General features: G+C 41.6%; 1 protein-coding gene across 1 annotated transcript in view; it reads left to right on the top strand.

Moving 5' to 3' along the window:
• The first annotated feature begins 2,063 nt into the window (after positions 1-2,063).
• Positions 2,064-26,890, top strand: part of DPYSL3 (dihydropyrimidinase like 3) — a 106,940-nt gene continuing 82,113 nt past the window's right edge. Inside the window, exon 1 of the mRNA XM_006191587.3 lies at positions 2,064-2,475. Coding sequence (XP_006191649.2) covers positions 2,095-2,475 — 381 coding nt within the window. The 5' untranslated portion in view covers positions 2,064-2,094. The remainder of the gene's footprint in view (positions 2,476-26,890) is intronic.

Raw genomic sequence — 26,890 nt, 5'->3', positions numbered from 1 at the left:
TGTTTTACTGTCTTCTCACATGAATTTCTGGGTCCATCCCCAACCAGCATTGGTTTAAAAGGAGCAGCTGCCCAGAGGAAGTCAGCTTAAGAAATCACGAGTAATTTTGTTAAAGCAGAGGCAGTTTTGCAAGTGCCTTTCTCCTCACTGGGGTTAAGTATAACTTGTGTCAATATTCTTGTCTTTGTCAGGTCAACTTCCATCCCTCAAACCTCCAAGGCTGTCACAGACCTGTCACTGAGATCCCATTTTCCAATAGCAATTCCCCCCGAGACTGGAGTTCAGAGTTTCAGTTCATCAACTTCGGTGCAGATGCCTTCAGAGAATGTGTCTCTGTACACAGAGAAGCCAGCTCCGGGGCATTAAAGGAATTCATACGTATGTGTTAAACAGTTACACTAATGAGTGGCACACAGCAACCTCACTATAAATGTTCCCTGTTGTCACTGTTATTACTATGATTGTTATCCCTTCATTCAAAAAGGATTTTTGGACGTTAACTTATATGTCTCTAGATGTTCTAGACTCAAGATATTCAAGGGTAAACTCAGCAGACCAGGTACCTGCCTTCATGGAGCTTATGTAGTAGGGAATTCAGAAAATGAAGTTGAGTATGTCTGTTGGGCAGACCAGTTAATGACTGGACTACCTCAATGGGTGATTGTAGACTATACTTTCCGTGGTGGGGACATGTCCCCAACTGCCTTGGTTACCACTCCAGTATCTCCTGAAGAGCACAGTAGGCACCCAGTTCATGTTGGATGTCTAAATAAATGCATGAGTGAATTTCCGAGAGGGGTGGGTTTAAGGTGGGCATCACAGGTTCTGGGTTTAGGCTGTGTGTGCAAATGCGACACAGGCCCTGCACTTTGCGGACTCTGTTTACGAGGCAAAGTCCGGCTTCGAGTGTATGTGGCTGGATGTGGGGAAGAGGATGAGGTAGTGAGAGCATGCCTATGCATGTGGAAAACCTGTGTGTGTGTCAGGCAACAGGAAAGGCAAAGTCTTTGGTTGTACATTTTGGAGGTAAATCTGGACTTGTGTGTGTGGCCATGTGTAGGGTTCTGACCTCAGTATGTCAGGCATCAGCCAGGGGGTTGTTGTATGAGGACAGGGTATTAAGAGTACTTTGCAAGGCCTGTCTGTGATCTGCAATGTAATTGTGTATGAGGCAACTGTGTATACGTATGAAGGGTGGGTAAAAAGCAAAGTCTAGGGTGGTATACAGGAAGTAAGAGTGGGTTTAAGTGTGTGAGTCAATTATAGGCTTTTGTGATGGTCAGTGAAGTAAGAGGGTCTGTGTGTGTGTGTGTGTGTGTGTGTAAACCAATAATCCATTATAGTTCATTATGTGAGGGTGCAGGTTTGCGAGGCAGATTCTAGAACGGGGAGCAACTGTGAGACAAGTCTAAGATTAGGATGAGACAAGTCTGGGATTATGGGTAAACAAAGTCTAGGACTGTGAGTCTGGTAAATCTGAGTTTGTGTGTGTGTGTGTGTGTTGTTATAAATCAGGAAGGACTTGGCTTTGAAATCAACCCACCTGAGCGAACAAGGTTTCCATGCCTGAGCAGGGCAGAGAGATTTGTGTTCGTGAGGCCAACTCGGGAGTTGGTGTGGGGAAAGCAGGCTTTGTGCGCACGTGTGAGTGAGGCAAGTTCTCTGAGTGTGAATTGGGGGTTGTTGGGCGAGCGGGAAGAGTGTGTGTGCGCGCGCGCGCGCGTGTGTGTGTGTGTGTGTGTGTGTGTGTGTTTGTGTGCGCGCGCGCACGCGCGCGCGACGGCGCCAAGTTGGATTTCTCCTTTGATGGGCAACAGGGATGCGTGATCGCGGCAGGACACCTTAGGGTCCGGGCGCGCTGGGTGGTGCGGCCCGCGGGGCGGGCGGAACTCGCCGCCGCTCCGGCCCCTGCGCCGCGCTCGCTGGCTGGGGGCTCGCCGGGACTGGCAGGAACCGGAGCAGCACTGCCGCCTCTGGCGCGAAGGCTCAGGCGCCTCCTCCCGCCCCAGTCACTGTGGCTCGGCGCGCGCTGCCGGCAGCTGCCCTTTCCGCCTCTCGGGAAGAGGACCCGCGGGCCGCGGTCGCCATCCAAGCATGGCCTCGGGCCGCAGAGGCTGGGACAGCTCCCACGAAGATGATCTGCCCGTGTACCTGGCCCGGCCGGGCACCACCGACCAGGTCCCGCGGCAGAAGTACGGCGGCATGTTCTGCAACGTGGAGGGCGCCTTCGAGAGCAAGACGCTGGATTTCGATGCCCTGAGCGTGGGGCAGCGGGGCGCGAAGACTCCCCGGAGCAGCCAGGGCAGCGGCCGCGGCTCGGGGGGCCGCCCCGGGGCGGAGGGGGACACCCCACGCCGGGGCCCAGGCCGGGAGGAGAGCCGGGAGCCCGCGCCCGCATCGCCCGCGCCCGCCGGCGTGGAGATCCGGAGCGCCACCGGCAAGGAGGTTTTGCAGAACCTCGGGCCCAAGGACAAGGTAAGGGGGCTCCGGTCCCTTCTCCGCTGCCCTCGGTCCCTTCCCAGCCCGGGGCCCTGTGGCCCGGGCACAACTTTCTCCCGCTCACTTTGCACTGGGATGGAGGACTAGGGGGAGGAAAAGGGAACCCTCCGCTGAGTGCACTGAGACCTCCCAGCCCAGAGCTGCATGCCTGCAGCATCTTCGTGCGTGCGGGGCCAGGGTGCCTGGGCCCCCCCGCCTCCCTGCCGCACCCCCGGGCCATCGATTCTCAGTGGGTGTGTCAAAGCCGTTAGCCCAGGAAGAAGAGTGATTTCCAGCCCTTCTCTCAGTCTGAGTATCTACCAGCACGATTTTCTTGGTCTCCCCTCTGACCCCAGATTAAATCTCAACTTGGGTCAAGGGGGCAGAGGGCTAACTGGTGCTGGAAAATGGGGTCATTTCCACAGTACCCGGATGAAAGTGCAGGCTGGGCCGTCTCACTCTTCAAACATCAGGTCTGCCCCTGAAACTTTTGGGTGTGGAGCCAGTAGACTAAACACCCGAATCTCCATGCCTCTCTTCTGTCCTAGGTCAACATTTCACATCTGTGTTTGTAAAATGTATATTTGTGTAGGTAGTTCGGCCCCATACTGGGTACCACGGGGATCCTGCCATCTCTGGAAGAGTATTGTTGTATTTTTGAAAACAGGGGAGCGTGTTAAGCGTGCACATTACACTCGCACGAGCTACAAGTTCCCTGCTGCTCTTCCATGTGCCAAAGCCAATTTCTTCTGTATGTATGTTTTTGAGAAACTCATGTCATATTGAGCTGACTTAAGATGTGGCACTGAAATCCAGCCTGCCCTCATTTATTTGTTTATTTCATAGAACATGGAGACCATAGTTCAGAAGATTTAGGGCCTGGGCAGGGTTGGAGTATTAAGAGTTCAAACGGTCGCTTTTGAGTTGGGGAACAGTAGTAATTAGATACCTCACCCTTGTCTAGATAATGACTGCAAAATCTATCTGCATATATTATACTAATATATTATGAATACTACTGCTAATAATATTATGAATGATAACCTGAAATGGAAATGTTTGCCTCAGAGCAATTACAGTTAAAGCTTCCCTTCAGATGTTTTTCCATTAAAATGCAATGAGCCAATCAAAGGACAGCACATCTCTGCACTATTTGATTTTTGGAAGTTTTTTTTTTTTAAACAAAGCTTTCTTTAACTATTGATAACAACAGGGAAAGGACTGAAATTAGTACTGTTTAAAGGTGCCTTGGGGAACTTGGTCAGTGTGCCCTAGAGTCACTGATTTAGTTTGTGATTTTCACATCATCCTTAGAGTATGGGATTCCTCTAGGCCCTGCTCAAATACCCTTTTAGGGAATACTGCTGATATTTTGGAAAGGGTTTCCCAACTGAAGAATGGCCTTAGGGAAAGGTTATTGGTTCTCTTTAGGTCTGACTTTGGTAAGTATTGAAATGTTCCCTTCCTGACTCTCAGGGGTGGGAGAAGTGATGGAAGAGGTCGGTAACAATTGCTGTGAGTCAGTGCTATTCCCTTTGCTGGAACACCCCTGATGTAAGCCAGATAATATGCCTGCTTTGCAAGATTTAAGAATGGTAACTAGAGAAAGGGAAAATGTTCCTCCTTTAAACCCAACAATTCTCTCGTTTTCCTTCCTTTTGCAAACCCTATACTTTGGGCTCCTAATTGAAAAATAATAATATAACGTAAGCATCAGCAGGATTTCTGGTGCTACATGGTTATTTCTAAGTTCGGGCTTGCTGTTGGCTTCATTCAGGCCATGTTATTTTCTCTAATTTGGTTGACTCATGCTGTTAGAAGAGACAGCCGAGGTTATCTACTTCTGAACTTGATTATCCTTGAGAATAAGGATGTGTGTTCAGATTTATCTTTGTGGCTGAAATGCCTGGTGTGTTGGAGGTGCTGGATGAAAGTTTGATACATTAAACCTCCTTAATGAAGCCCATCTTTTTTGCTACATAGATGCAAAATCATCATTTGGCCTCTGTTTAAACACTGCCATTTTCAGGGAGCTCACTACTTCAGGAAGCAATTTTGGATGACTTTCCGTTAAAAAAAAAATTAAATAAAGCCCAAATCTGTTTGCCTATAATTTATACAAACTGTTCTTAGTTCTGACCACTGGAAATATATGAATAATTATGTTTCCTTACTCTGAGTTATTTTAATGAGTTTCAGCACGTGGGCTCGTGAATCTGTCAGAAAAGGTGAGGTAATGCCACAGTAACAAACAGTCCCCAAATCTCAATGGCTTAATCAAACAATAACAGTTTATTTTTTGCTCCTGCTTCTTGTCCATCATGGATCTGCAGGGCAGCTCTGCTCATCATTGTCCCTCAGAGACTTAGATTGATGGAGATTCCATGTCCTCACATCCATGGTGGGAACAGCATGTGGCGAATTGCACACAGACTCCTAAACTCCCACACTAGTCATGAGTATGATTTATGCTCATATTTCATGGGCCAGAGCCAATCATTAGACCATGTCCAACTTTAGAAAAATTGAGAGAGTGCAATCTTACTGTGATCGTGTAAGACAGTGGTTAGAAATATTTGAGAAATAGCTTTAATATCTCTCCCAGATCTGGGGATGGATTACTGGGATGAAAACTGGCTCAACTCTTACAAATTATATGACCATAAATGTGTAACTGATTCTCTGCACCTCAGTTTTCTCTTTTGCAAAATGCAGATAACAGTGACTACTTTGTACAGGGTACTCAATACATGTTAGTTATTATTACTCTTTGATTTTTACTGCCCTTCATATGTTTTCAGGGCAATTATCACATTCTCCCTAAAATTCTCTTTTTTAGCCTTATTCCTAGCTTCTTCAGCTCTGCCTTGTATGAGCCTTTAGCCATTTGGGTTTGCTTTTTAGGTTATACTATATTTTGTAAATATCCTTCTGAAACTGTGGTGCCCAGAACTGAAAACAGTGTTAGAGATGAGATACAGCTGTGGCAGAGTGCATTAGGCTAGTTACTTTCCGTGATTTTTACACAACATATGCTTCTGTAGTAAAGATTACAGATAATAATTCAGCAATCCATGTCCTGCTATTGTCTCCGTAGTAAACTTCATGTCATTCAAGCCTTTAGAAACTTTTCCACATAAGTCAGGATATCTACATACTATGCTGGTACCATTGAACTTAAAACAAAACCAAAAGGAAAAAAAAAATACTTTAACTGTAAGATTCTATTTTTTGTCCTTCTATAATATTCCTTACCATCTTAGCTCATCTTTCTATTATCATGATAATGTTGAAGCTTAATTCTGTGATACAATGTCCCTTACCCCAGCTTTGGACTGTCTGCAGATTTGATAATAAGTATCTCTTTTTGAGCACTTTCCTTGTTCCTGACATAAATATATATATATATTTTTTTTTTTTTCCTTTTTTCTCTCACAGAAAATGATTTTAAGGAAATTGAAACCCAGAGAATCTAAGTGTTTAGCCCCAAATCACATGGATAGTAAGTGGGGAGGCAGAATTCAAACTGATTTTTGTGATTCCAGAGGCCATCCTTTTTCTAAACTGGGAGGTTGCTTCATTATTTTAATTCAGTGAGCCTGACCATTGTCTGTTCCTGACATATTACTATAATATAGAGCAAGGACAGATCTTCCCTCCACACCTAAGAGAACTTCCTCCTCTCCCTGCCAGCCCTTTATTCAGGATGCTTGGTGATCAGTTTTGCTCAGTCTTTAAGAAACAGTTGCTACAAAATCTTTATTCTTCCAATTTGATTCCAAAGCTATCAAAAGAGTTGTGTTAAATATCATGATACAATTAAAACATGCTTTGTCTCTAGCATGCCTAGTTATTAATTCCCACCTTAAGAAAATGAATTTAGTTAATAAACGAATAAATTGTGAAGGGGTTAAATAACAAAAGTGTTGGCACAATAAAAATGTAAAAAAATGTCACTGAATTATCTTCCAAATGCCAAGTGCCAAGTTTGAGGTGTCACTGGGTGTGGTTGAGGTATCTATTGTGGTTCTGGACCTATTTGTAAACACCTTGTTAAATGACGTATTTACATTTTTTTTTCTCATGATAGGCACTCATATTGCCAAAGTTCTCCACACAACTTTTTGTTTATAATGTTTTGACAGTCAGTACATAAAAAAGCAATTGTAAGTGAAAAGTAAATATTTTTTCACCATTTGTCGAGCTGGTTTCTATGCATGCAGAATTTTTCCAGCAGAGAGGAAATTACTAAAGGGAAGAGAATTATGATATGTGGTCTGCCAAGAGCAAATAATTCTGCAAAGACTCTATCATCCAGTGAAAACAAAGTAATGACATCATGGTTACATGGGTCCATTGATAACTGCCTTTTGGGAGCTGGAGATCATCTCTAGTTCCCTGTTTCTCACATGGGCCACTTCTGTGCAAGATGTTTGTGTGTGAAATCAGCAGGGCTTCTGGGTCTCGGAGGAGAGAATTTGAAACAGATGAGATGTGGCTCTTACTTTTTTACCGTTTGCCATTAGTCTTTTTTCTTTTCTTTTTTTTTTGTCCTAGGCGATGATTTTCAAAATGATTCAGAGAAATCAAAGTTTTCCTCCTTACCCTAGACAAGAGAAGACAGCTGGCGATAGATTCTAGGCTTGTAAAAGCCTCTCTAGTCATCAGAATCCAAACCCCACAGTGTCAGTGAATTTTACAAGGCTGCTCTGACAAACTAAAGTGTGCACTCAGGCTAGGAGAAAACAACTCTTACTTACCTGGCCCTTGGGCCACACTTGAATCTGGGAGTATATTTACTTAGCCAAACTTGGAAGTGTTTGAAACCATTCAGAACTTTAGTTTAGTTTGACAGGAGGCATTTGAGGAACATAAAAAAAAAAATGTGCCTTCTAAGTAATGCTGTGATTGGCAGAGTTCCCTCCAAGTAATGGTTCCTGGAGACAGGGTTTTTGCTGACAGCTCTTGTAAGTAATGTTTTAGAAGGCTGGAGGACGGTCTGTGATGCTTTCCTGAGTGATTTCTGTAGCTGATTCTCTGTATGATTAGGGTCCACTGGGCATTATCCCTACAAATAATGTTCCTGTGAGACAGTGGATAACGCTTCCTAGGAAGAGGAGATCTGGCCGAGGAGAATGCAATCCGTAACTGGAAGTTCAGCCCTCCTTTTGCAAGAGGAGGTCGAAGGTCCATTTGGGTGGGGAAGCACTTTTTAAAAATTAAACTTTTAGGGAAATGTAATGTTAAAATGTATCTGCACTCTTTACATGGACTCACATAGCATTCAAAACACAGTTCTACTCTGTCAAAACACAGAGATGAGGCAGAAAAAAAGACAAGTGGATAAAGCATTAGCTTCCTTTAACCAGCTAGATCTAAATTGTAGGCAAGTTACCTCCTTTCTGAGTTTTAGTTTCCTCTTTTCTAAAATGAAGGGGCTGGACCAGATGGTCACTGCTGTGGTGGTCTGTAAGCTTTTCTGATGGTACACCTTCATGCAAAAATTTTTTGAGCATGCTCCCTTTCTATATATGTGTATATATACATATATGTACACAGCACATGTATAATTACATATATGTATATATTACATAATATGTGCGTATATATACATACATCTCTGTGTATATATATGTATATACATTCATATGTATACACATGCACATATATAAAAATTACATATATAAATGGTGTAATATCCTATGACATAAAATACAAAGAAAAAGTACAAATTAGAAAAGAAGCAATATCATCATGAATACAAATATAAATCCTACTTTTTTTTTCTTGTATCCTGGTGGCACATCCCGCCGACCCAGTTGGTGAGTGCTTGTATTTCTAGGATCTTTGGAACAAAGCCACACCAGTCAGTGGTTCTAATATAGCCACTAAAGAGTTCATTGTCAGTCTGAGTTCCTCATGGACATACCCACCTTTGTGGACTGGTGTCTAAGAGAAAAGTTCAGAACTGTTGAAGGCTTGTGAGGAGGCTGCAGACTGGATGCTAGTTAGTGCTCAGTGTTTTCCTTCCAGATGTATATGTGGGTTTGGGCCAGTGAAGTGTGGACAACAAGGGTCCCCATAAAGATAACGAGGAGTCCCCAAATCTCCCTTCATGCACTAATTTTCTCTTTTCCCTTTTATTCAAAAATATTTACTAATCACCAGCTATGTAGGCACACAATCAAAGACTCATATTGAAGGAACAAAGGTGAACCCAATAGATAAGCATTAGGGAAACATAAACTGCCTTTCTTTATAATCTTTCAGAGAAAACGGCCATTAACACAATAGTGTATTTTTTTACTCCAAAACAGAAGTGGGAATATGCAGTATTCTCTGTTTTTAAACTGTTTTTTCCCACCACTTTTAAAAACATTTAATAAACTGTATTTTTGAGAGCAGTTTTAGGTTCGTAGCATAACTGAGTGGAAAGTATAGAGATTTCCCATGTATTTCCCACCTCCACGCTTGCATAGCCTCCTCCATTATCAGCATCCTCCACCAGAGTGGTGCTTTGTCACAATTGGTGAACCTGCGTTGGCACATTGTTACCCAAAGTCCAGAGTTTACACTAGGGTTCAGTCTTGGTGTTGTACATGCTGTGGACTTTGACAAATGTATAATGACACGTATCCACCATTATAGTATCATACAGAGTATTTTCACTGCCCTGAAAATCCTTTGTGCTTTGCGTATTCATCCCTCCCTTTCTTCTGACCCCCGGCATCTACACATCTTAGTACTGCTCTACAGTTTTGCCTTTTCCAGGAATCGTATAACATCTAACCTTTTCCAGGAATCGTATAACATCTAACCTTTTCCAGGAATCGTATAATATCTAACCTTTTCCAGGAATCATATAATATCTAACCTTTTCAGAGGGCCTTCTTTTACTCAGTAATATGCATTTGGTAAACCAAATACATCTTTTCATAGTTTAATAACTCATTTCTTTTTAGCACTGCATATTCCAGCGTCTAGATTGACTACAGTTTTTTTGTCCATTCACTTACTAAAGGACATTTTGATTGCGTCCAAGTTTTGGCAATTACGACTAAAGCTGTTGTAAACATTCATTTACAGCTTTTTTTTTTTTTTTGTGGCCATAAATTTGCAATTTGTTTGGATAAGTTGAGTGTGATTGCTGGATCATATGGTAAGAGTATGTTTAGTTTTGTAAGAAATCTCCATACTGTCTTCCAAAGTGGCTGTAACATTTTGCATTCCCAGCCTCAGTGAGTGAGAGTTTCTGTTGCTCTACATCCTCACCAGCATTTGGTGTTGTCATTGTTTCAGATTTTGGCTGTTCTAATAGTGTGTAGTGGTATTTCATTGTTGTTTAATTTGCAATTCCCTAATGACATACAGTGTTGGACATGTTTTCATATGCTTACTTGTCATCTGTATGTCTTCTTGTGAGGTGTCTGTTCAGGTCTTTTGCCCACTTTTAGATTGGGTTGTTCATTTTTTTATTGTTTGTTGTTTTAAGAATTCTTCCTTTGTATATTTTGAATAACAATCCTTTATCACGTGTGTCTCTTGCAAGTATTTTCTCCCAGTCTGTGCCTTGTCCTTTGATTCTCTTGACATTTTTTTTTTCTTTTTTGTGGAGAAGTCTTTAATTTTAATCAAGTCCAGCTTACCCATTATTTCTGTCATGAATTGTACCTTTGATGTTGTACCCAAAAAGTCATTGCCATACCCAAGGTCATCTAGGTTTTCTTCTATCTTATCTTCTAAGGGTATATAGTTTTGCATTTTACATTTAAGTTTGTGATCCATTTTGAGTTAAATTTTGTGACAGATGTAAGATCTGGATTCATTTTGTTGCATGTGAATATCTGGTTGTTCCAGCACCATTTGTTCAAAAAAAAAAACTGTCTTTGCTCCATTGTATTGCCTTTGCTCCTTTGTTGAAGATCAGTTGACTATATTTATATGGATCTTTTTCTAGGCTCTCTATTCTGATCCATTAATCTATTTGTTTATCCATTTACCAAAACCATACTGTCTTGATAACTGAAGCTTTATATTAAATCTTGAACTTGGATCGTGTTCGTTCCTTAGAGTTTCTCACCATTAGGTCTTCAGATTGTCCATTGCTTCTTGTGTGGGTTTTAACAGATTGTGTCTTTCAAGGAATTAGTCCATTTCATTTGGGTTATCAAATTTATGGGAATAGAGTTTTTTTGTAATATTTCTTTATTATCCTTTTAATGTGCATGGGAATCTCTAGAGATGTCCCTTCTCTTATTTCTGATATAAATAATTCATGTCTTCTCTTTTTTTCTTAGTTATCCTGCCTAGATGCTTATCAATTTTACTGATCTTTTTGAAAAACCAGCTTTTGGTTTAATTTTCTTTATTGCTTTTTTCTTATCAATTTAATTGATTTAGGTTCTAATTTTTATTTTATCTTTTCTTTCACTTACTTTGGATCTAGTTTGTCTTCCTTTTCTAGTTTCCTAAGATGGAAGCTTAGACTGTTGATTTTAAATCTTTCTTCTTTTCTAATATATACATTCAATGTTACAAGTTTTCCTCTAAGCATTGCTTTAATTGCATCCCACAGATTTTGATATGTTGTCTTTTCACTTTTATTTAGATCAAAATATTTTAAAATTTCTTTGGAGATTTCTTTTTTGACCCATGTGTTATTTAGAAGGATGTTGTTTAACCTCCAAGTATTCTGGAGATTTTCCAGCTATCTTCCTCTTTTTGATTTCTAGTTTAATTGTTTTGTGGTCTGAACAGATATTAATGTGATTTCTTTTCTTTTAAATTTGTTAAAGCATGTTTTGTAGCCCAGAATATGATCTATCTTGGTGAATGTTCTATGTGAGCTTGAGAAGAATGTATAGTCTTTTGTTGGATGAAACAATCTGTAGATACCAGTTATGTCTACTTTATTGATAGTGCTGTTGAATTTAACTGTGTCCTTATTTTCTGCCTGCTGGATTTGTCCATTTTTGATAGAAGGATATTAAAATCTCCAAGTATAATAGAGGATTTATCTATTTCTCCAATTCTATCACATTTTGCCTTAAATATTCTATTTTTAGGCACATATACATTAAGAATTATTGTGCCTTCCTGGAGAATTGACCCTTTTATCACTATGTAATGCCCTTCTTAATTACTGATAACTTTTCTACTTTGAAGTCTGCTCTATCTGAAATTAATACAGCTACTCCTGCTTTCTTTTAATTAGTGTTAACATGGTATGTTTTTCTCCATCCACTTTTAGTTTGTATGTACCCTTATATCTAAAGTTGGTTTCTTGTAGACAGCGTATAGCTGGGTTATATTTTTTTTATCAACTCTGACAGTCTTTGTCTTTTAATTGGTACATTTATTTAGACCATTGATATTCAGAGTGATTATTGATGTATTGGGTTAATATTTACTCAATTTGTAAATGTTTTCTACTTGTTGTTCTTGTTCTTATTTTTGTCTTCCTTTCTTTTCCTGCCTTTTTTGATTTTAATTGAGGATTTTATACGATTCCATTGTCTCTCCTTTCTTAGCATTATCAATTATACGTCTTTGGTACTTTTTTATTGTTTGCCCCTGATTTTGTGATATACATTTACAACGAATCCAAGTCTACTTTTCAAATAACACTGTACTGCTTCACAGGTAGTGCAAGTCTCGTTAATAACAAAATAGTCCCAATTCCTCCCTCCTGTCCCTTGTATCATTGCTATTATTCACTTCACTTATGTGTAAGCCTAAATAAGTCAATAAATAATTGACTGCATTTTTCCTATTATTATTTTGAACAAACTGTGAACATATTAGGTCAATTAAAAATAAGAAAATTAAGTTTATTTTATCTTCACTTGATCCTTATCTAGTGTTCTTCCCTTCTTTATGTAGATCCAAATTTCTGACATATATCATTTTCCTTCTCTCTGAAGAACTTTTAACATTTCTCAGAAGGCAGATCTGCTGCCAACAAATTCCCTCAATTTTCCTTTGTCTGAGGAAGTTTTTATTTTCTCCTTCACTTTTGAAGGATATTTCACAAGGTCAGAGTTGTAGGCTGTTTGTTTTTTTCCCCTCTCAACACTTTAAATATTGTACTCCATTCTCTTCTTGCTTCCTTTGTTTCTGAGAAGTCTGATGTAACTCTTACCTTTGTACCTCTATAGGTAAGGTGTTTCCCCTCTCTTCAGCTTCTTTCAAGATTTTTTTCCTTTATCTCAACTTTGAATATGATATGCTTAGCTGTAGGGGTTTTGCTGTTGTTTGTTTTTGGCTTAGCATTCTGTGAGCTTCCTGGATTTGTGGTTTGGTGTCTAACCTTAATTTGGGGGAAATTCTCAGTCATTCTTTTTTTTTAAAATTGAGGTATAGGCAGCTTACAATGTTGTGTCAATTTCTTGTATACAGCATAATAGTTCAGTCATATATATACACAAGTATATTCATTTTCTTATTCTTTTTCATTATAGGTTATTACAAGATACTGAATAGAGTTCCCTGTGCTATGCAGTAGAAACTTGTTTATCTGTTTTACATAAATAAAATAGTATCGGCAAATCTCGAACTCACAATTTATCAGTCGTTATTTCTTTAAATATTGCTTCTGTTTCTTTTCCTCCTGATAGTCCCATGTGTGCACATTACACTTTTTGTAGTTGTCCCAAAGTTCTTGGATATTCTGGTTTTTTTCCAGTCTTTCTTTCTCTTTTCTCACTTTTGGAAGTTTCTTTTATTGTAAGTGCAAATTCAGAGCAGCTTTCCTCGGTTGCATCTAGTCTTCTAAGGAGCCCATCAAAGGCATTCTTCATTTCTGTTACAATGTTTTTGATCGCTAGCATTTTTCTGATTTATTTGTTAGGATTTCCGTCTCTCTGCTTACATTGTCTATCTGTTCTTGCATGCTTCTGCTTTTTCCATTGAAACCCTTAACGTATTAATCATAGTTTTTCTAAACCCCTGGTCTGGTAATTCCAACATTCCTGCCATATCTGACTCTGTTTCTGATGCTCATTCAAATCTCTTCACACTGTGTTTTTTTTTTGCCTTTCAGTATGCCTTGTTATTTTTTGTTGAAAGCTAGACACAATGTACTGAGCAAAAGGAGCTCCAGTAAACAGACCTTTATTAACTTGGGGGTAAGATGTGGACAGAGGGGAAGCATTCTGTAGTGCTATGATTAGGTCCCAGTCTTTGGGTAAATCTGTGCCTCTAAACTGTGAACTTCACCAACATCTTAATCCTTCCTTGACACCCAGTAGGATGTTTGGAGGGGGCTGGAGTTGTATATTTTCCTTCTAGAGGTGGCTAGTGCAGGGTATTGCCTCCTCTCCACCCCCCCCCCCCAGGTAGGTTAGGCTCTGATGAAACCCCAGCAGGTTGGGCTCTGGTAAAATGGTTTCTTCTGAAGGCTGGACTCTTTAAGAAGAACAGAGGCCCTGATGTGTTTCACAATGGTTCCTCTTCCCCTCTCGCTGCCAGAAGCAGCAGAGGATTTTTCTCTGATGTTCCCTGTGAGGTCCAGGTAGGGCTCTTGGAGCTAAAAGGTGCAGAACTATGAGGGCCCTCTGATAACTGGGTAAGTGGGCTCCCCTGGGGCGTTTACTTCTCTGTTGTCCACGCTGCGCCTCCAGCTACTGTCAGTCCCAGTTCAGGTTTTCCTGCCTCAGCACTGGTTCCTGTGGGAACAAACGTTTGCTTCTGATTTTCTGTTCAGGTTGGTTGTGATTCTTCTCTGTATTCACTTGTCTGTTTCTCCACTTTGGGGGGCAGTGGTTTTCCCTGTGTCCTCCCCGTTCTCCTGGGTCTCAGAGTTGTTGGTTTGTTGGTTTGCTCAGCTTTTTACTTGTGGTTAGGATGGCGTGGAGACTTCTTAGCTCCTTACGTGATGGACCAGGAACCCTAAACTATTCTATTAAACTTAAGTTACTATGGCATCTTTAGAGCACCAACAGTTTTCCAAAATATAATTTACAATAGCTGTCTAGTACTCTGTTGTGAGACACCACCCATTTAATAATGTACTCCCTTTAATTGGGCATTTATTTTACTTTTACTTCCTCTTCTTCTGCTGTTGTAAATAAGGAAGGGGTAGACCTCCTTCTAGCCAAATCTTTTTGTGTATTCATTTCGTTACCATTTCTCAGTGGAAAATTCCCAGCAATGGCCACCTGTGATTGGTCATTTTCAAGCTGCAGGAACATTGAGCGTGGGATGGTTGTTTCCTATGTGAAACTTCACAGGCAGGGCCCTACAGTGTGTAAAGCCAGGGAAGTGTTTTGTGTAAATTTTATAAGAAAGATGGGCACAGCCTGGACCATATTGCTCAACAGCAGATGAGATTAAGGGGCTGCAAGAGTCCGGTAAATGGGGACAAGGAAAAAGACAAGGGAAGAAGATTTTAAGCCTTAACTGGAGAGAAAAACATAGGAAGAAAGATAAATTTGTAAAAGGAAATCCGCTAAAAGAACAGATTTTTTTTTCTCTACCAAAGTAATTCCCACCATAATAATCTCTGGGAATTTTACTTTTCCTTGGGTTTAGGTGCACAAATACCAATTTCAAGATGTGTTCTAATGAAAAGCCCCATTTGTGGAGTACCACTTTATGCAAGGCACTGCTGTCTCTATTCCTCACAATAACTCTACATAATAGGTATGAAATCTGCAGAGTCTGGAAGAGAGACTGGATCTCAGAGCAGGTACTTGACTTCCTATAGTCAGGCAACTGAAAATGGACAGTCAGGATTTAAGCTCTAGGAGTAGGATGGTCTGATTGCTTTTTCTATACTATTTTGCTGTTCTCCTTACATCCAGTGGCAGGTAAACTTTGGAATTGAGTGTCCAGAGCCTAGAACTGGCTTGGTTGAGAGGATTATCTAAAAGAAAAGGTCTTCTGGGAGGTGAAGGGATGGGGCTTCCAGAATTAAAATAGGAAAGCAGAGTTTGGTCAAGTCCAAAAGTGAACTCAGTGGCTAAAACAGAAAATATTGGAAAATAGGAGGCCCTGGAAAGGGACAGGAAATAGAGCAAGGGAAGGAAAAAATAGAAAGGGACGCTGGTAGTTGTCATGAAATACCTCAAATGCTTGATAATTATTTGTATTGGGTGCTGTGGCTTGCTAGTTGGTTGACCTGATTTAAAGGCATCTGCTAAGGGCAGATGGTTTTCGAAAGATGGTGGCTGAAATGGAGCTCAGATCCAGGCCTGCAGGACCCCAGAGCCCACACACCACCATTAAAGACAGTCTCTTTGGAGGGCAGAATCACTTGGTTTATTTCCAAGAAGCTAGACTATGTCCATAGAGAAAAGATACAGTGCTTACATGGAATTGAAAGTGGGCGGGGGAGGGGCTGTTTTCCTCTGACTCCATCCTGTCACGTAGAAATAAATAAAGCCAATGAAATGGAAAGTTGTGTGATAAATGGATACTGAGTGAGACGGAAAAAAAATACAGTTGATGGATGATGGTATTTCACACAGTTGGTAAGAAGGGAAAACCTTCCCAGAGAGATAGGAAGCCAGTGAGATTACAGGTGAGGAGTGGGGAGTTTCAAGTGGAGGTGATTTGAAATGAAGGCAGTATCTGGCAATGCTTGGTTTTGGCTAAGAGTTTGCAAATAAAGGCTGAGGCATCCCTCAGTTGTCTACAGCAGGAGTCTGTAAAAGTCCAGATAGTTAATATCTTAGGCTTTTCAGGCTATAAGGTATCTGTCCCAAGTACTAAATGCCATGCAACAAAGCCATCCACAGACCATATGTAAATGAATGGGTGTGGCTGTGTACCAATAAAACCTTATTTGCAAAATCAGGTGGTGCCCTGGATTTGATCCAAGAGCAAGAGTTTGCTGATCCCTGATCTTGAATACAAGAAGGGGCAGGTGTGTGTGTGTGTGCGCGCGTGTGTGTGTTTGCATGTGTGATGGAATGGCAGAGTGAGTCATGGCCACTTGTCAATATGAAAAGATTTAGAATTTGATGTAGATATGGGAACTATGCAAGATAATCTAAAAGGCTCAGAAACTCCCCTCCCCTTTTCAGGATGTCTGAGGTTGGAGGAGGATATTAAAAGTAAATTCATATATGGCAATGAAGGGGTGAACAATGCAAGATATTTTAGAGAATGAAATAAGAAGTGGAGGCAAGGCTTTGTCAAGAACAGAGACTGGGGAAAGGGGGAGGTTGCCGAGGGTAACCTGGATGTGACAATGGGAAAGAAAGAAAGAAAGGCAGTCCAAGCTATTAGAAAGGAGGAGGTCAAGCTCTGCTGGGGTGCTAAGATAAAGGAGAGGTGCCAAGACAGCAAAGAGCTTGGAGCTACAAAGAGGAGAGGGGACAGTGGACAAGACTTCTTGGAGATGTTACCAGAACATGACACTATTAAGTGAACAGGGAGAAGGCAAAACTCACTCACTCTTAAGACATGTCAACAGATTAAAAATGAGGAGCTTTGAGGGCTAACATATTGGCTTGTCCAATAAAAGTGCGATTAGGAATTTTCAGAGGAAGGGTGTGATTGGGTGGGTGTTTATTACCTTTTGGAAGATGCGTGCTCACTGTTCAGGAAATCTGACTTCTGGGTGGGGAGCTCAGCTGTGGCTGGTTCCACTGGAGGGAGAGTCGGTGGCTCTCTACTCACTCTTTCCTTCATTGATTCTTTCATCCTTTCACGGGTCCAACAAATATTTACTGAGAGTCCACCATGAGCTCTTCAGGGTCACCAGCAATCAGGGAGATCTGTTGGGTATGTGAAGGGATATCGTTGTGGACGAAGGGATGGCAGCTTCAAAAGTGAGTGCTCAGAAGAAGGCACTGGTTGTGCATTAGACCAGAGGAGGGAGAGGGCAGGAGATGGCTTTTCATGGAAAGATTTCTCCATCCCAAGACAGGTCCATCCAACTAGAGGGTAGAGTCTCAGAGGCAGAAGCAGTTTCAACGATCATTTTGTCTCTTTCGCTTTATAAATAGGAAAATTGAGACCTCAAGAGGGGATTAAGGATGAAAAATAAAATTTATTGAGTGCTTATTTTATGCCAGGCACTGTTTTTTTAATACAGTAGTAAGATATACAAAACATAAAGTTCACCATTTTTAACCATTTTAAAGTGCATTTCTGTGGTAGTAAGTACATTTACAATGTTGTACAATCATCACCACTATCGAGGTCTAAATCATTTCATCCCCCTAAAGGGAAACTCTGTCCCCTTAAGCAGTCACCACCTCCCCAACCCCCACTCCCTCCAGACCTTGGCAACCACTGATCTGCTTTCTGTCTGTGTAGATTTGCCTATTCTGGACGTTTCATAGAAATGGAGGCTCTTTGGGTCTGGCTTCTTTCACTGAGTGTGTTTTCAGGACTCATTTGTGTTGGAGCCTCCATCAGTACTCTGTTCTTTCTGTGGCTGGATCCTGTTCCCTTGTATGGATATACTGCACTTTGTTTTTTCATCCACCAGCTGATGGACATTTGGGTTGTTTCGACTTTTTGGCTGTTGTGACCAGTGCTGTGCCAGGCGCTTTGTAAAACACTTTGCACTTAGTAATTTAATTCTTTTCACAGAAACCTCGGAGGCAGGTTTTCTAATGACAGCTATTTTACAAGTGAGGAAAGAGAGATCAGGTCGTGTGCCCGAGTCACACACTTAGAAGAAGGGGGTTGGGAGGGTGGAAGTAAAACCCAGATTTCCTGTTTCCCTGGCCAGCACTCTTCCCACGCTACCCACGAGCTCAGCTGCAAGGGCAGGACCCGCCACATGCTCCTGAGGACGCTGCCTCCCTGGCCGTCACAGTCACGTGGGCTCAGTGTATTTGCTATAAATGAGGTGCATTAGACTCCTCTGCTGAAGAATACACAGAAAACGAAGGAAGGACTAGAGATCATTTATAAGAAGTCATTCTTTACTTTAATATTAAATATATAGGACAACTGATTCAATAGCAGGACATAAATAATTTATGGCCTATTCAAAGGGCAGAATACATAGCACCATTAAGAACAATACTGTGGAAGCCTGCTGGCATGAGAAAGTGTTCCTGGTTCCTCAGCCCTCTGAAGGAAGGCACTATCCACTCCTTGGGTAGGAAGACAGGCTCACAGAGGTTCCATAACCTGCAGGAGCTCAAACAGCTTGCAAAGCCAGAATTCTGTCTGAATCCTCAAACCCACCCTCTCAGCCACAACAAAAAAATTAAACAGAAATTTAACAAAATCTTAGCCATGGGAGAGTGGATTATACTTGTATTTTAGTCTATTTTTTCAGAACACTTTCCGCATTGCCTCCTGGGACCCCACATTGCTTTTGAAATTGAATGAGAGCATCTTGTTCAAGTCAACCTCAAATCAACCTCTTTTACTAAGTAAAAGATAGAACCTCTCATGGAAGAAAATAAGGGGCACCAACAAAAGCGAGGGATCTCGGTGCTGGCGAGAAACCCTCAGTGGAGGTCCTGTTGTATGGTTGCTTTATCTTCTCCACATTTGGGAACTATTAGTGAATGTTGACCACCCCTTTTTCCTAAATAAGCATTTCTATGTCCCCATTCCTTGCAAAGCTCTTCTGATGATTTGAGAAGCCGTTAATAAACCACACCAAATCATCCACTGTTGTCACCTGGTCTTGGTTGCCATGGTGGAAATTGGAAGCATTCGGTTTCTTAAGTTATGACCCTCAGTTCTCTAACCTCGATCTAAAATTAAAAAAAAATTTTTTTTCGGAATTATTTTTCTTGTGAGAACTTTTTAAGATCTATTGTCTTAGCAACTTTGAAATCTACAGTGTAGTATTATTAACTGTAGTCACCATGCTGTACATTACATCCTCAGGACCTGTTTATTTTATAAGTGGGAGAAGTTTGTACCTTTTGACCCCCTTCACCCACTCCTCCCACCCCCATAACCACCAGTTTCTGAATCTATGAGCTTTTTCCCCCCCTTTTTTTTAGATTCCATGTATAAATGAGATCCTCATTTCTAGTTCCTGCCAGTGAGCACTTGCTTGGGGCCTGATTTTTATCTTCTCTATGTCATCTCCACACAGGATTTGAGAAATAACCTTTCTTCACATTGTTAATACAAGAACAATATTAGTTTGTTACTGTTTGTTACTGTGGGTAGTTAGGAAAAACTAGTTATTGTTGCTAAGGACTTAGGTTGTTGATACTTAATTCCAAATTTCCCCTTTCAAGTCCGTCTCTCAGTCAGTCAGCAGTGATGTGTCTCTACAATAGCTACAATATTGTCATCATTTCCATAGAAACCGTCCATAAAGCTGCAAACACTGGATTACCCCCTCCCTGCAGGCAGAGGCAGGAAGGCCAGATGGTCTGTGAAGGGGAAAAGGCCCTCGATGGGACATAAATCACTTGATGCAGGGGTTGTGAGGGGGAAGGTGGGGGGATGGGTGGGGTTTGACAAAGGGGGAGGGGGTGGGGGGGGAGGAAACCACGTTAGGAGGAAGACTGTGTTGGGTGCAGTCTTTGCCACCGGGTGAAATTCCCAAATGAAGTGGCCAGCCGTGCGGGCTTCTTTCCAGGGCTGGTGTCTGGGCCTGGTTATTTGCTTGTAACCAGACGCTGAGGAAGCTGGAGACAGAGATTTCTTCCTGTGTGGGCTGCTGACTTCCCTGGTCGACAGCTGCAGACAGACAGACAGACAGACAGAAGGCCCTGGTCAGCTCCTGTGTGTGTGAAGATAGGGATTCTGTACTTCTGTGGTGTGTAATGCCATCCCGGTGTGCCAGGCTGGACCCTTCATAGGGATCTCTCTTTGGACCTTCACGGCATCACGAAGGGGATGATATTATTATTCCCATTTTACAGGTGGGGTAATTGGGCTTCTCTCACTCCCTCTCCTTCAGATCTCAGCTTCATCTTGAGGGTTTCTAGGGACCTTTCATGAGCCCTTGAAACCAGATGAGGTACACCTGTATGCTCCCTAATGCACCTCTATTTGATCCTTATCAGTTTGTGTTATAAATTCTTATTTACTCCTTTCCCACTAGCCTGGAATCCCTGAGGGCAGGGCCCTTCCACAGTGATTATCTCATAATTGGTGCTCAATACGTATTTTTGAATGAATGAATGAGATAGTTTCAGTAACTTAATCAAAATTTGTCTTTTTTACATTTGTATACCTGGCAATTAGCACAGTCTCTCATTTGTAATAAAACCTCATTAAATATTTGAATGAAATGGTGAATAAATGAACATCAGCTAACTCTTTACACAGTGTCTCCAGGAGTCACACCAAGCTTTTCTGACTTCAGGTGCTGTGTTGCATTAGCTGATAGAAGAGGTCATTGTCGTGTTAGGCCAGGCAATTCAAAGTGCTTGACTTCCTGCCAGCATCCTGGTCCTGTCTGCTTTTAGAAGCTCATCTTATTATATAACAGCTCTTACACTTATCTGAAGCCACCCTCAGCCTGGTGGAAAGAACATTTGTCTGACCGCCAAGAGACTAAGGGTGAGACATGGTTCTCCATTACTTACTGTATAAATTTGGCCAAATCCCTTGGACGTTCTGGGCCTTAGTTCCTCTATTTTTAAAATAAAATGTTAGTTTGAGTTAAATTTGAGATTTTCTAGTAGCATACCTCTTCTTTTAGGGAAAAAAAAAGTAATCTTATCCATAAACCCAATGAAAGTGGAGCCGCATGGATAGAGGCCTTCCCCAGCTTCAGTGGGAGGTCTGTCCCACCTCCCCTCTGGGCAGCCTCTGAGGAAGGTCACTGGGCAATGAAGTCTCTGGTCAACACAGGTAGGGACCCATAAGAATAGATTATGTTCAGGGCTCCTCTCCTTCTGAAGTTCAAGAATTCTAGAAACACGGGCACTGAGCCCCACAATCTATGTAGTCAGTCCTGGGCCGATGGTATGTCCCACCTGTCCTTACCAATACGCCTTGTGTTGGAGACTTGGGGGTCTTCTGATTTTTGGACTCATAACTGCCACTGCCCCAAAGGGTATTACCATTGAGCAAGTCAGTTCATGTCTCTGAGCCAGTTTCCTTCACTACACATTGGGGCAGGTATTCCTTCATGGTTGGGTTTTATGAGACTTACAGTGACAACTACCATTTACTGTGTAAATGACGAAGTTCTTAGCAAATTTTGTTGGGAGAGGCGACGCACCGTGGGCTTTGGGTATCCCTGCGTGTTCTTGCTAGTTATCCCCCAAATGCAAGGCTCTGAGGGCTCTTTACTGGGATCATTTCTCATGGTTTATGTTTTCAGAGCGCGAGCTTGGGACATGAGGTAACGTTTCCCCCAGACAAAGAGTAGTCTGACTTCAGCTTCTTGTTAAAGTGGTGAATCCCCCAAGCACAGTGTTCTCCACAGCACAGCCCACTGTGTGTGCAGGCATCCATGATGGGCTGTCTGCATCGTCCCTGTGAGGCTTGGGAGGCGTGAGCCATCAATGAAAACCAACATGAAACTGGCTAATGCTTTTGTTATGAGTAATAGCGTCTTTGTCTCTGACCCAGGAGTCTCCTGTCTTCTGCCAGCATGCATGAAACAGTAACAAGCCAACTTGTTAGTTGTGAGCAGGACAAACTCTCAGACCCTACACAGTTCTTGACATGTTATATATGTATTATATGACATTCATTAAATGATCACCATAACCATATGCAGTGGGTAGTCTGAGTAATCACAGTTCATAGATAACAAAACGAAGTTTCACAACAAAGTTCAGTAACTCTCCAGAGATCATACAGCTATTTCATGGCAGGACCAAGATTAAACTAATGTCTGCCTTACTCCAAAGGCAGTTCCATTACATTAACTGTAATGTACTTCCTTTCTGAATCATATGATATGAATCATTTGAAGTAATGGCTATGAAATCCCTCCCAAATGCTCAAGGATTATATACATATGTTATTATTATTAATGAAAATATAATGATGATGTGAGCACTAAGAAATTGATTCATTTCAACACATTTGTATTGATTATCTCCTATGGCCCCAGTTTCCTGTATCAGATAAAGCCGCCTATTTAACTTTTGGGGGTTTTTTGGGGGGTGAGGGTAAGGTAATTAGGTTTGTTTATTTGTTTACTTAAATGGAGGTACTGGGGATTGAACCCAGGACATTGTGCGTGCTAAGCATGCACTCTACCACTGAGCTACACCCTCCCCCAATAAGCCACCTATAAATTGCTGTGGAGAACCTGGGGTTAGTAATCACCGTGCTGCTTACTAGCTGTGTGACATTGGACAGATAGTCCACATCTTTTTTTTCAGTCATAAAGATAGACACCATCATAGCTAGTTCAGAAAGAAGGGATTTAATACAGAGAATTGAGAATACACATGTTGGAAGCTGCCAGAGCAAAAAGGAACATAGCAGTTAATTTAGAGATAGTTAGTGGAAGTACCAGCCACCCAAGGCTGAGGGAACAGAGAGGTAGGGCTGCCCAGATGGTGGTGCTCACAGCTGCTCCCCTGCAGGGCTGGCGCTCAGAGTTCCGAGGAGGGATCTCCCCTTGGCTGCTCCCGATGCCCTTGAGAGGGTGTAGCAGCACACACTACTGTGTATAAAATAGACAAACAGGAAGTCCTACTGTATAGCACAGAGAACTATATTCAATATCTTATAATAACCTATATGGAAAAGAATCTGGAAAAAAATGTATATGTATAACTGAATTACTTTGCTGTACCCCTGAAACGTAAGTCAACTGTACTTCAATACAAAAATTCTAAGCAAACAAAGTAAAGTGAGAGAAGCCGGAGGTTGCAGACTGCAGCTACGGGAGGGATGCTGCAGGGAAAGAGAAGCAGGAAAGAAGTTCTGTTTCCCTCTTCTTTACTTTCGCTTTTCCATTTTCTGCCTTCTGTTTTTTTAATTTAATAGGAAACTAGCTGGTTACGGGTCCTGGGTGATGCAGTTTGCAGAGGTCTGGCTGTGTAGAGATTAGAGGGTACAGACTGTGAAAGGATGGACTTGGGGCCGAGGAACAGTAGGCAAGTAGCAGACACAATTGCCGTCCCTGGGTCCCCTGTCTGTAAAATGGGGATGATGTCTATCTCACTGTATTCCTTTGGCGGATTAAAGGAAATAACCACTCAGTTGCTTGAGACTGATTGTAAGTGCCCAATAAGTGTAAGCTTTTACTGCTCTGATTATGCTAAGCTTGCTTGAGGAATAATCTGCCACCTTTGCCTGTGTTCCAGGGGGGCTTGGGTGTTGTGCTTGCTTCAGGGATTATCAGGCCAGCTGGGAAGCTGACTTTCCTAAACCCCATGTAGAGAACAGGCTTCAGAACTCAGCAGTTGCCCTTGAGAGTCAAGATGGGAACCCTCCCCCCAGAGGCGTTTAATTAGCTGCTTGTCAGAATGGTGTTGAGAGATGCAGTGGCTGTCTGAGATTGGATCTGTGGTTGCTCTGATGTGGGTTTCTCAGTTTCCTTCATTTGTCATCCTGCTTCCTCTCTTTCTCAACATAAAGGCCCCCTCGCCTTTCACTTCTCTCTCTTTCAACCCTTGCTTCAGACAAGATAAAATGTCCTTGGCTGAGGCAGCAAGATTTGCACGCCACCCAGCTCCTCCTCTGCTTGAGCTTCCTGCTGGAGCAGCCTCTCACAGTGCGCCGCCTGCTCAAGTTTCAGCAACATAGCCTGCTAATTAGGGATTTCGATTGTGTAGAAACAACCAGTGTGCAAATCCCTGCACCATGTTTTATTAACTCTCTGACCGTGGGCAGATCACCTCTCTGAGCCTCAGTTTCCTCATCTGAGATGAGCGTGGGAATTGTATGTATATGTCTTGGGGTCGTTGGAAAAATCAAAGAAGGTAGTTCGTGTAAAGCCCTAAACCCAGCATGCCTCACGTTTCACAAATCCTTAGTATACGGTAACTATTATGACTGCCTATCTGCACTTTTTTTTCCTTTTATAAATTCCTGAAATACTCAGAGATGAATTTATTTAATCCACAAAGGTTTGTTGGTCACCTGTGAGGTGCCAGATACTGTGCAGATAATTTGGCGATCCAGAAATGAGCAAGATGCAAACCTGACTTGGTGAAAATAGAATAGAGTTCTGCCTTTAAGGTGCAAACATTTTGGGAAGGGGCTGGTCATGTTCACAACACACTTGCAGTACAGGGTGATCAGCGTTACAATAGGGATATGCACATGGGGCCACAGGGGCTAAGGGACAGATGGGAGACTGAACCTGGGCTTGGGGGATAGGGAAGGCTTCCCATGGTCCCAGGGCACACTTGTGTTATCCTGGCCAAATATGCATGTATGGTACAGTGATGGGAAATTTATGGGGGGGGGGTGTGTGTGTGTGTTGGTGGAAGGACTGGGCGTTGGGGTGACTGGGGGTGTTTCCAGGCCACTGATCTGTAAAAGAGAAAGCATAGCATGCATAAGAACTGGAAATCCTGTAGATAGTAGGGGAATCAATTTGGCAAAAGTCAATGTCAGAGAGGTCTGCCAGGGCCAAATTACACAGAACCTTACAGAGCATGTGCTGGACCACAGATCCTGGGAGCCTTCTTGCATTCTCTTTTCTGCCTCCTTTCCAAAATTGCCATCTGTGTCTCAGACCACACTTAAATCTTATGACCTTTGTCTAACCAACAATCAGTTATCTTCTTTCTTGCTAAGACAGTCCTAATGTTGTTGAGGGGGACAGTGTGCCCAGCTTGGAAAACCTCCATTTTCCAGCCTCCCTTACAGATGGAGATACACATAGCTGAATGTTAGTCCTCACTAACACTGCTGTGTACAACCTGGAGATACAATGAAAATAAAAAGTCAGAGTGTGTATTGAAAAGATCTGTGACCCTCTTCTAACAGACCAGTAATTAAAGAAGAAACATTTGAAACTTTGAGAGATGCCCTATCTTACAGAGTGCATAACCCAGGATAAATCCTTTATGAAAAACATTTTTATAAGAGCAGTAATTAAAACGGGAGCTCAAAATGGTAGGACACAAGAGACATGAATTCTGGTTCCAGCTCTAAAAAGTCTAATTGTGATTCTGAATGAGCCATTAACTGTCAAATAATACAACTCCCTAGGAAGATGGAAATAAAGTCTCTCCTGCAGTATTATGGTGAAGATCAAAAGAAACATGGTAATAATAATACCACTAGCTAATATTCATTGAGTGTTTCCTGTATTTCAGGCAGTGTTCTAAGCATATTAATGTATCATTTCACTTAAAACAGAACATTATAATAATCTATGAATGCTGCCATTTTATAGATACATGAAATGAGGCAGAGAGACTGAATCACTTGCCCAAAGTCAGAGAGCTTCTAGTGGGAGGGGTCAGGGTTAGAATCTCTGCCATCTGACTCCAGAGCCCGAGAGAGATCACATTCTTAAGACTAATCTCATCATGTGGTAGAGATTTTGAAAAGCTGTATACTACATACAAAAGGAAGATTGTTATCACTTCCACAAGTGACTTGCATGGATCACTGAGGCTCAGAATAGATAAAATATGCTAAAACTCATCTTGTACTGGGTGGTGCTCGATATTTCTTTAAAGATGCCAGGGGTCTTTCAAAATCTGACATATTTTCAGAATCAAAGTTGTCTCGTAGACCATCTTTCTTTCCCTCTGCTTGCCTTTAACATCTTTGACTTTGAGTTCTGCAATTTTAGTAAAAGTGTTTCTTTGAACACAACGTATTTTTTGAATCTGAGAATTCACATGTTCCGACAATTCCAGAAATGTCTTAGCCATTATTTTTGGAGTATAGCCTCTCTCCATTCCCTCCCCTTTTATATCTGGAATGGCTGTTAATTATCGGGAGCCATCTCACTCATGTCTAGGTCTCTTAACCTGTCTATTTTATTTTCCGTTTCTTTTCTTTCTTCACAGTTAGAGTTATTTGATCACATTTACATTCTCACAAGCTTCCTCTTCAGATGTATTTAATGTGTGTCTAACTGTCCATTAAGTGTTTAATTTCACTGGCTGTTTTTTTCATTTCCAAAAGGTATATGCCCTTCCCCCTTCTTAAAATCTGCATTTTCTGTTTGGATAATGTCTGATTCTGATCCTGTAGTTAACTGTTATTTTTTACTGAGAATTTCATCATCTTAAACATACTGATTTTTATTGTATCTGATTATTCTATTGTATGAAGTTTTCAGGGGACTTACTATACTTATTGTGTCTTCTCAGTCTTGCTCATGATAGATTATGTTCTTAATGTGTTTTGTAATTTCTAATTGTGAGCTCATGTTAGGTGATGCTTTTTCTGGAAGAGCCTACTGAACCTGGGTCCAGGGTATCTCTTTTGAGTGGATTTGCTTTTGCCAGATGCCTCAGTGCTTTCTTTGCCATGATCATTTTTAATGTTAATACCCCACTTTAAGAATTCCTCTGATTTAAAATAAAATCTAAACCTGTGTGAAGATCCTCTCATTGTTTCAAATTCTAATGAGGTTTGCCCC

Source organism: Camelus ferus, chromosome 3 (assembly GCF_009834535.1).
Source record: "Camelus ferus isolate YT-003-E chromosome 3, BCGSAC_Cfer_1.0, whole genome shotgun sequence".
Taxonomy (NCBI): domain Eukaryota; kingdom Metazoa; phylum Chordata; class Mammalia; order Artiodactyla; family Camelidae; genus Camelus; species Camelus ferus.
This window is presented reverse-complemented; position numbering and strand designations above follow the sequence as displayed.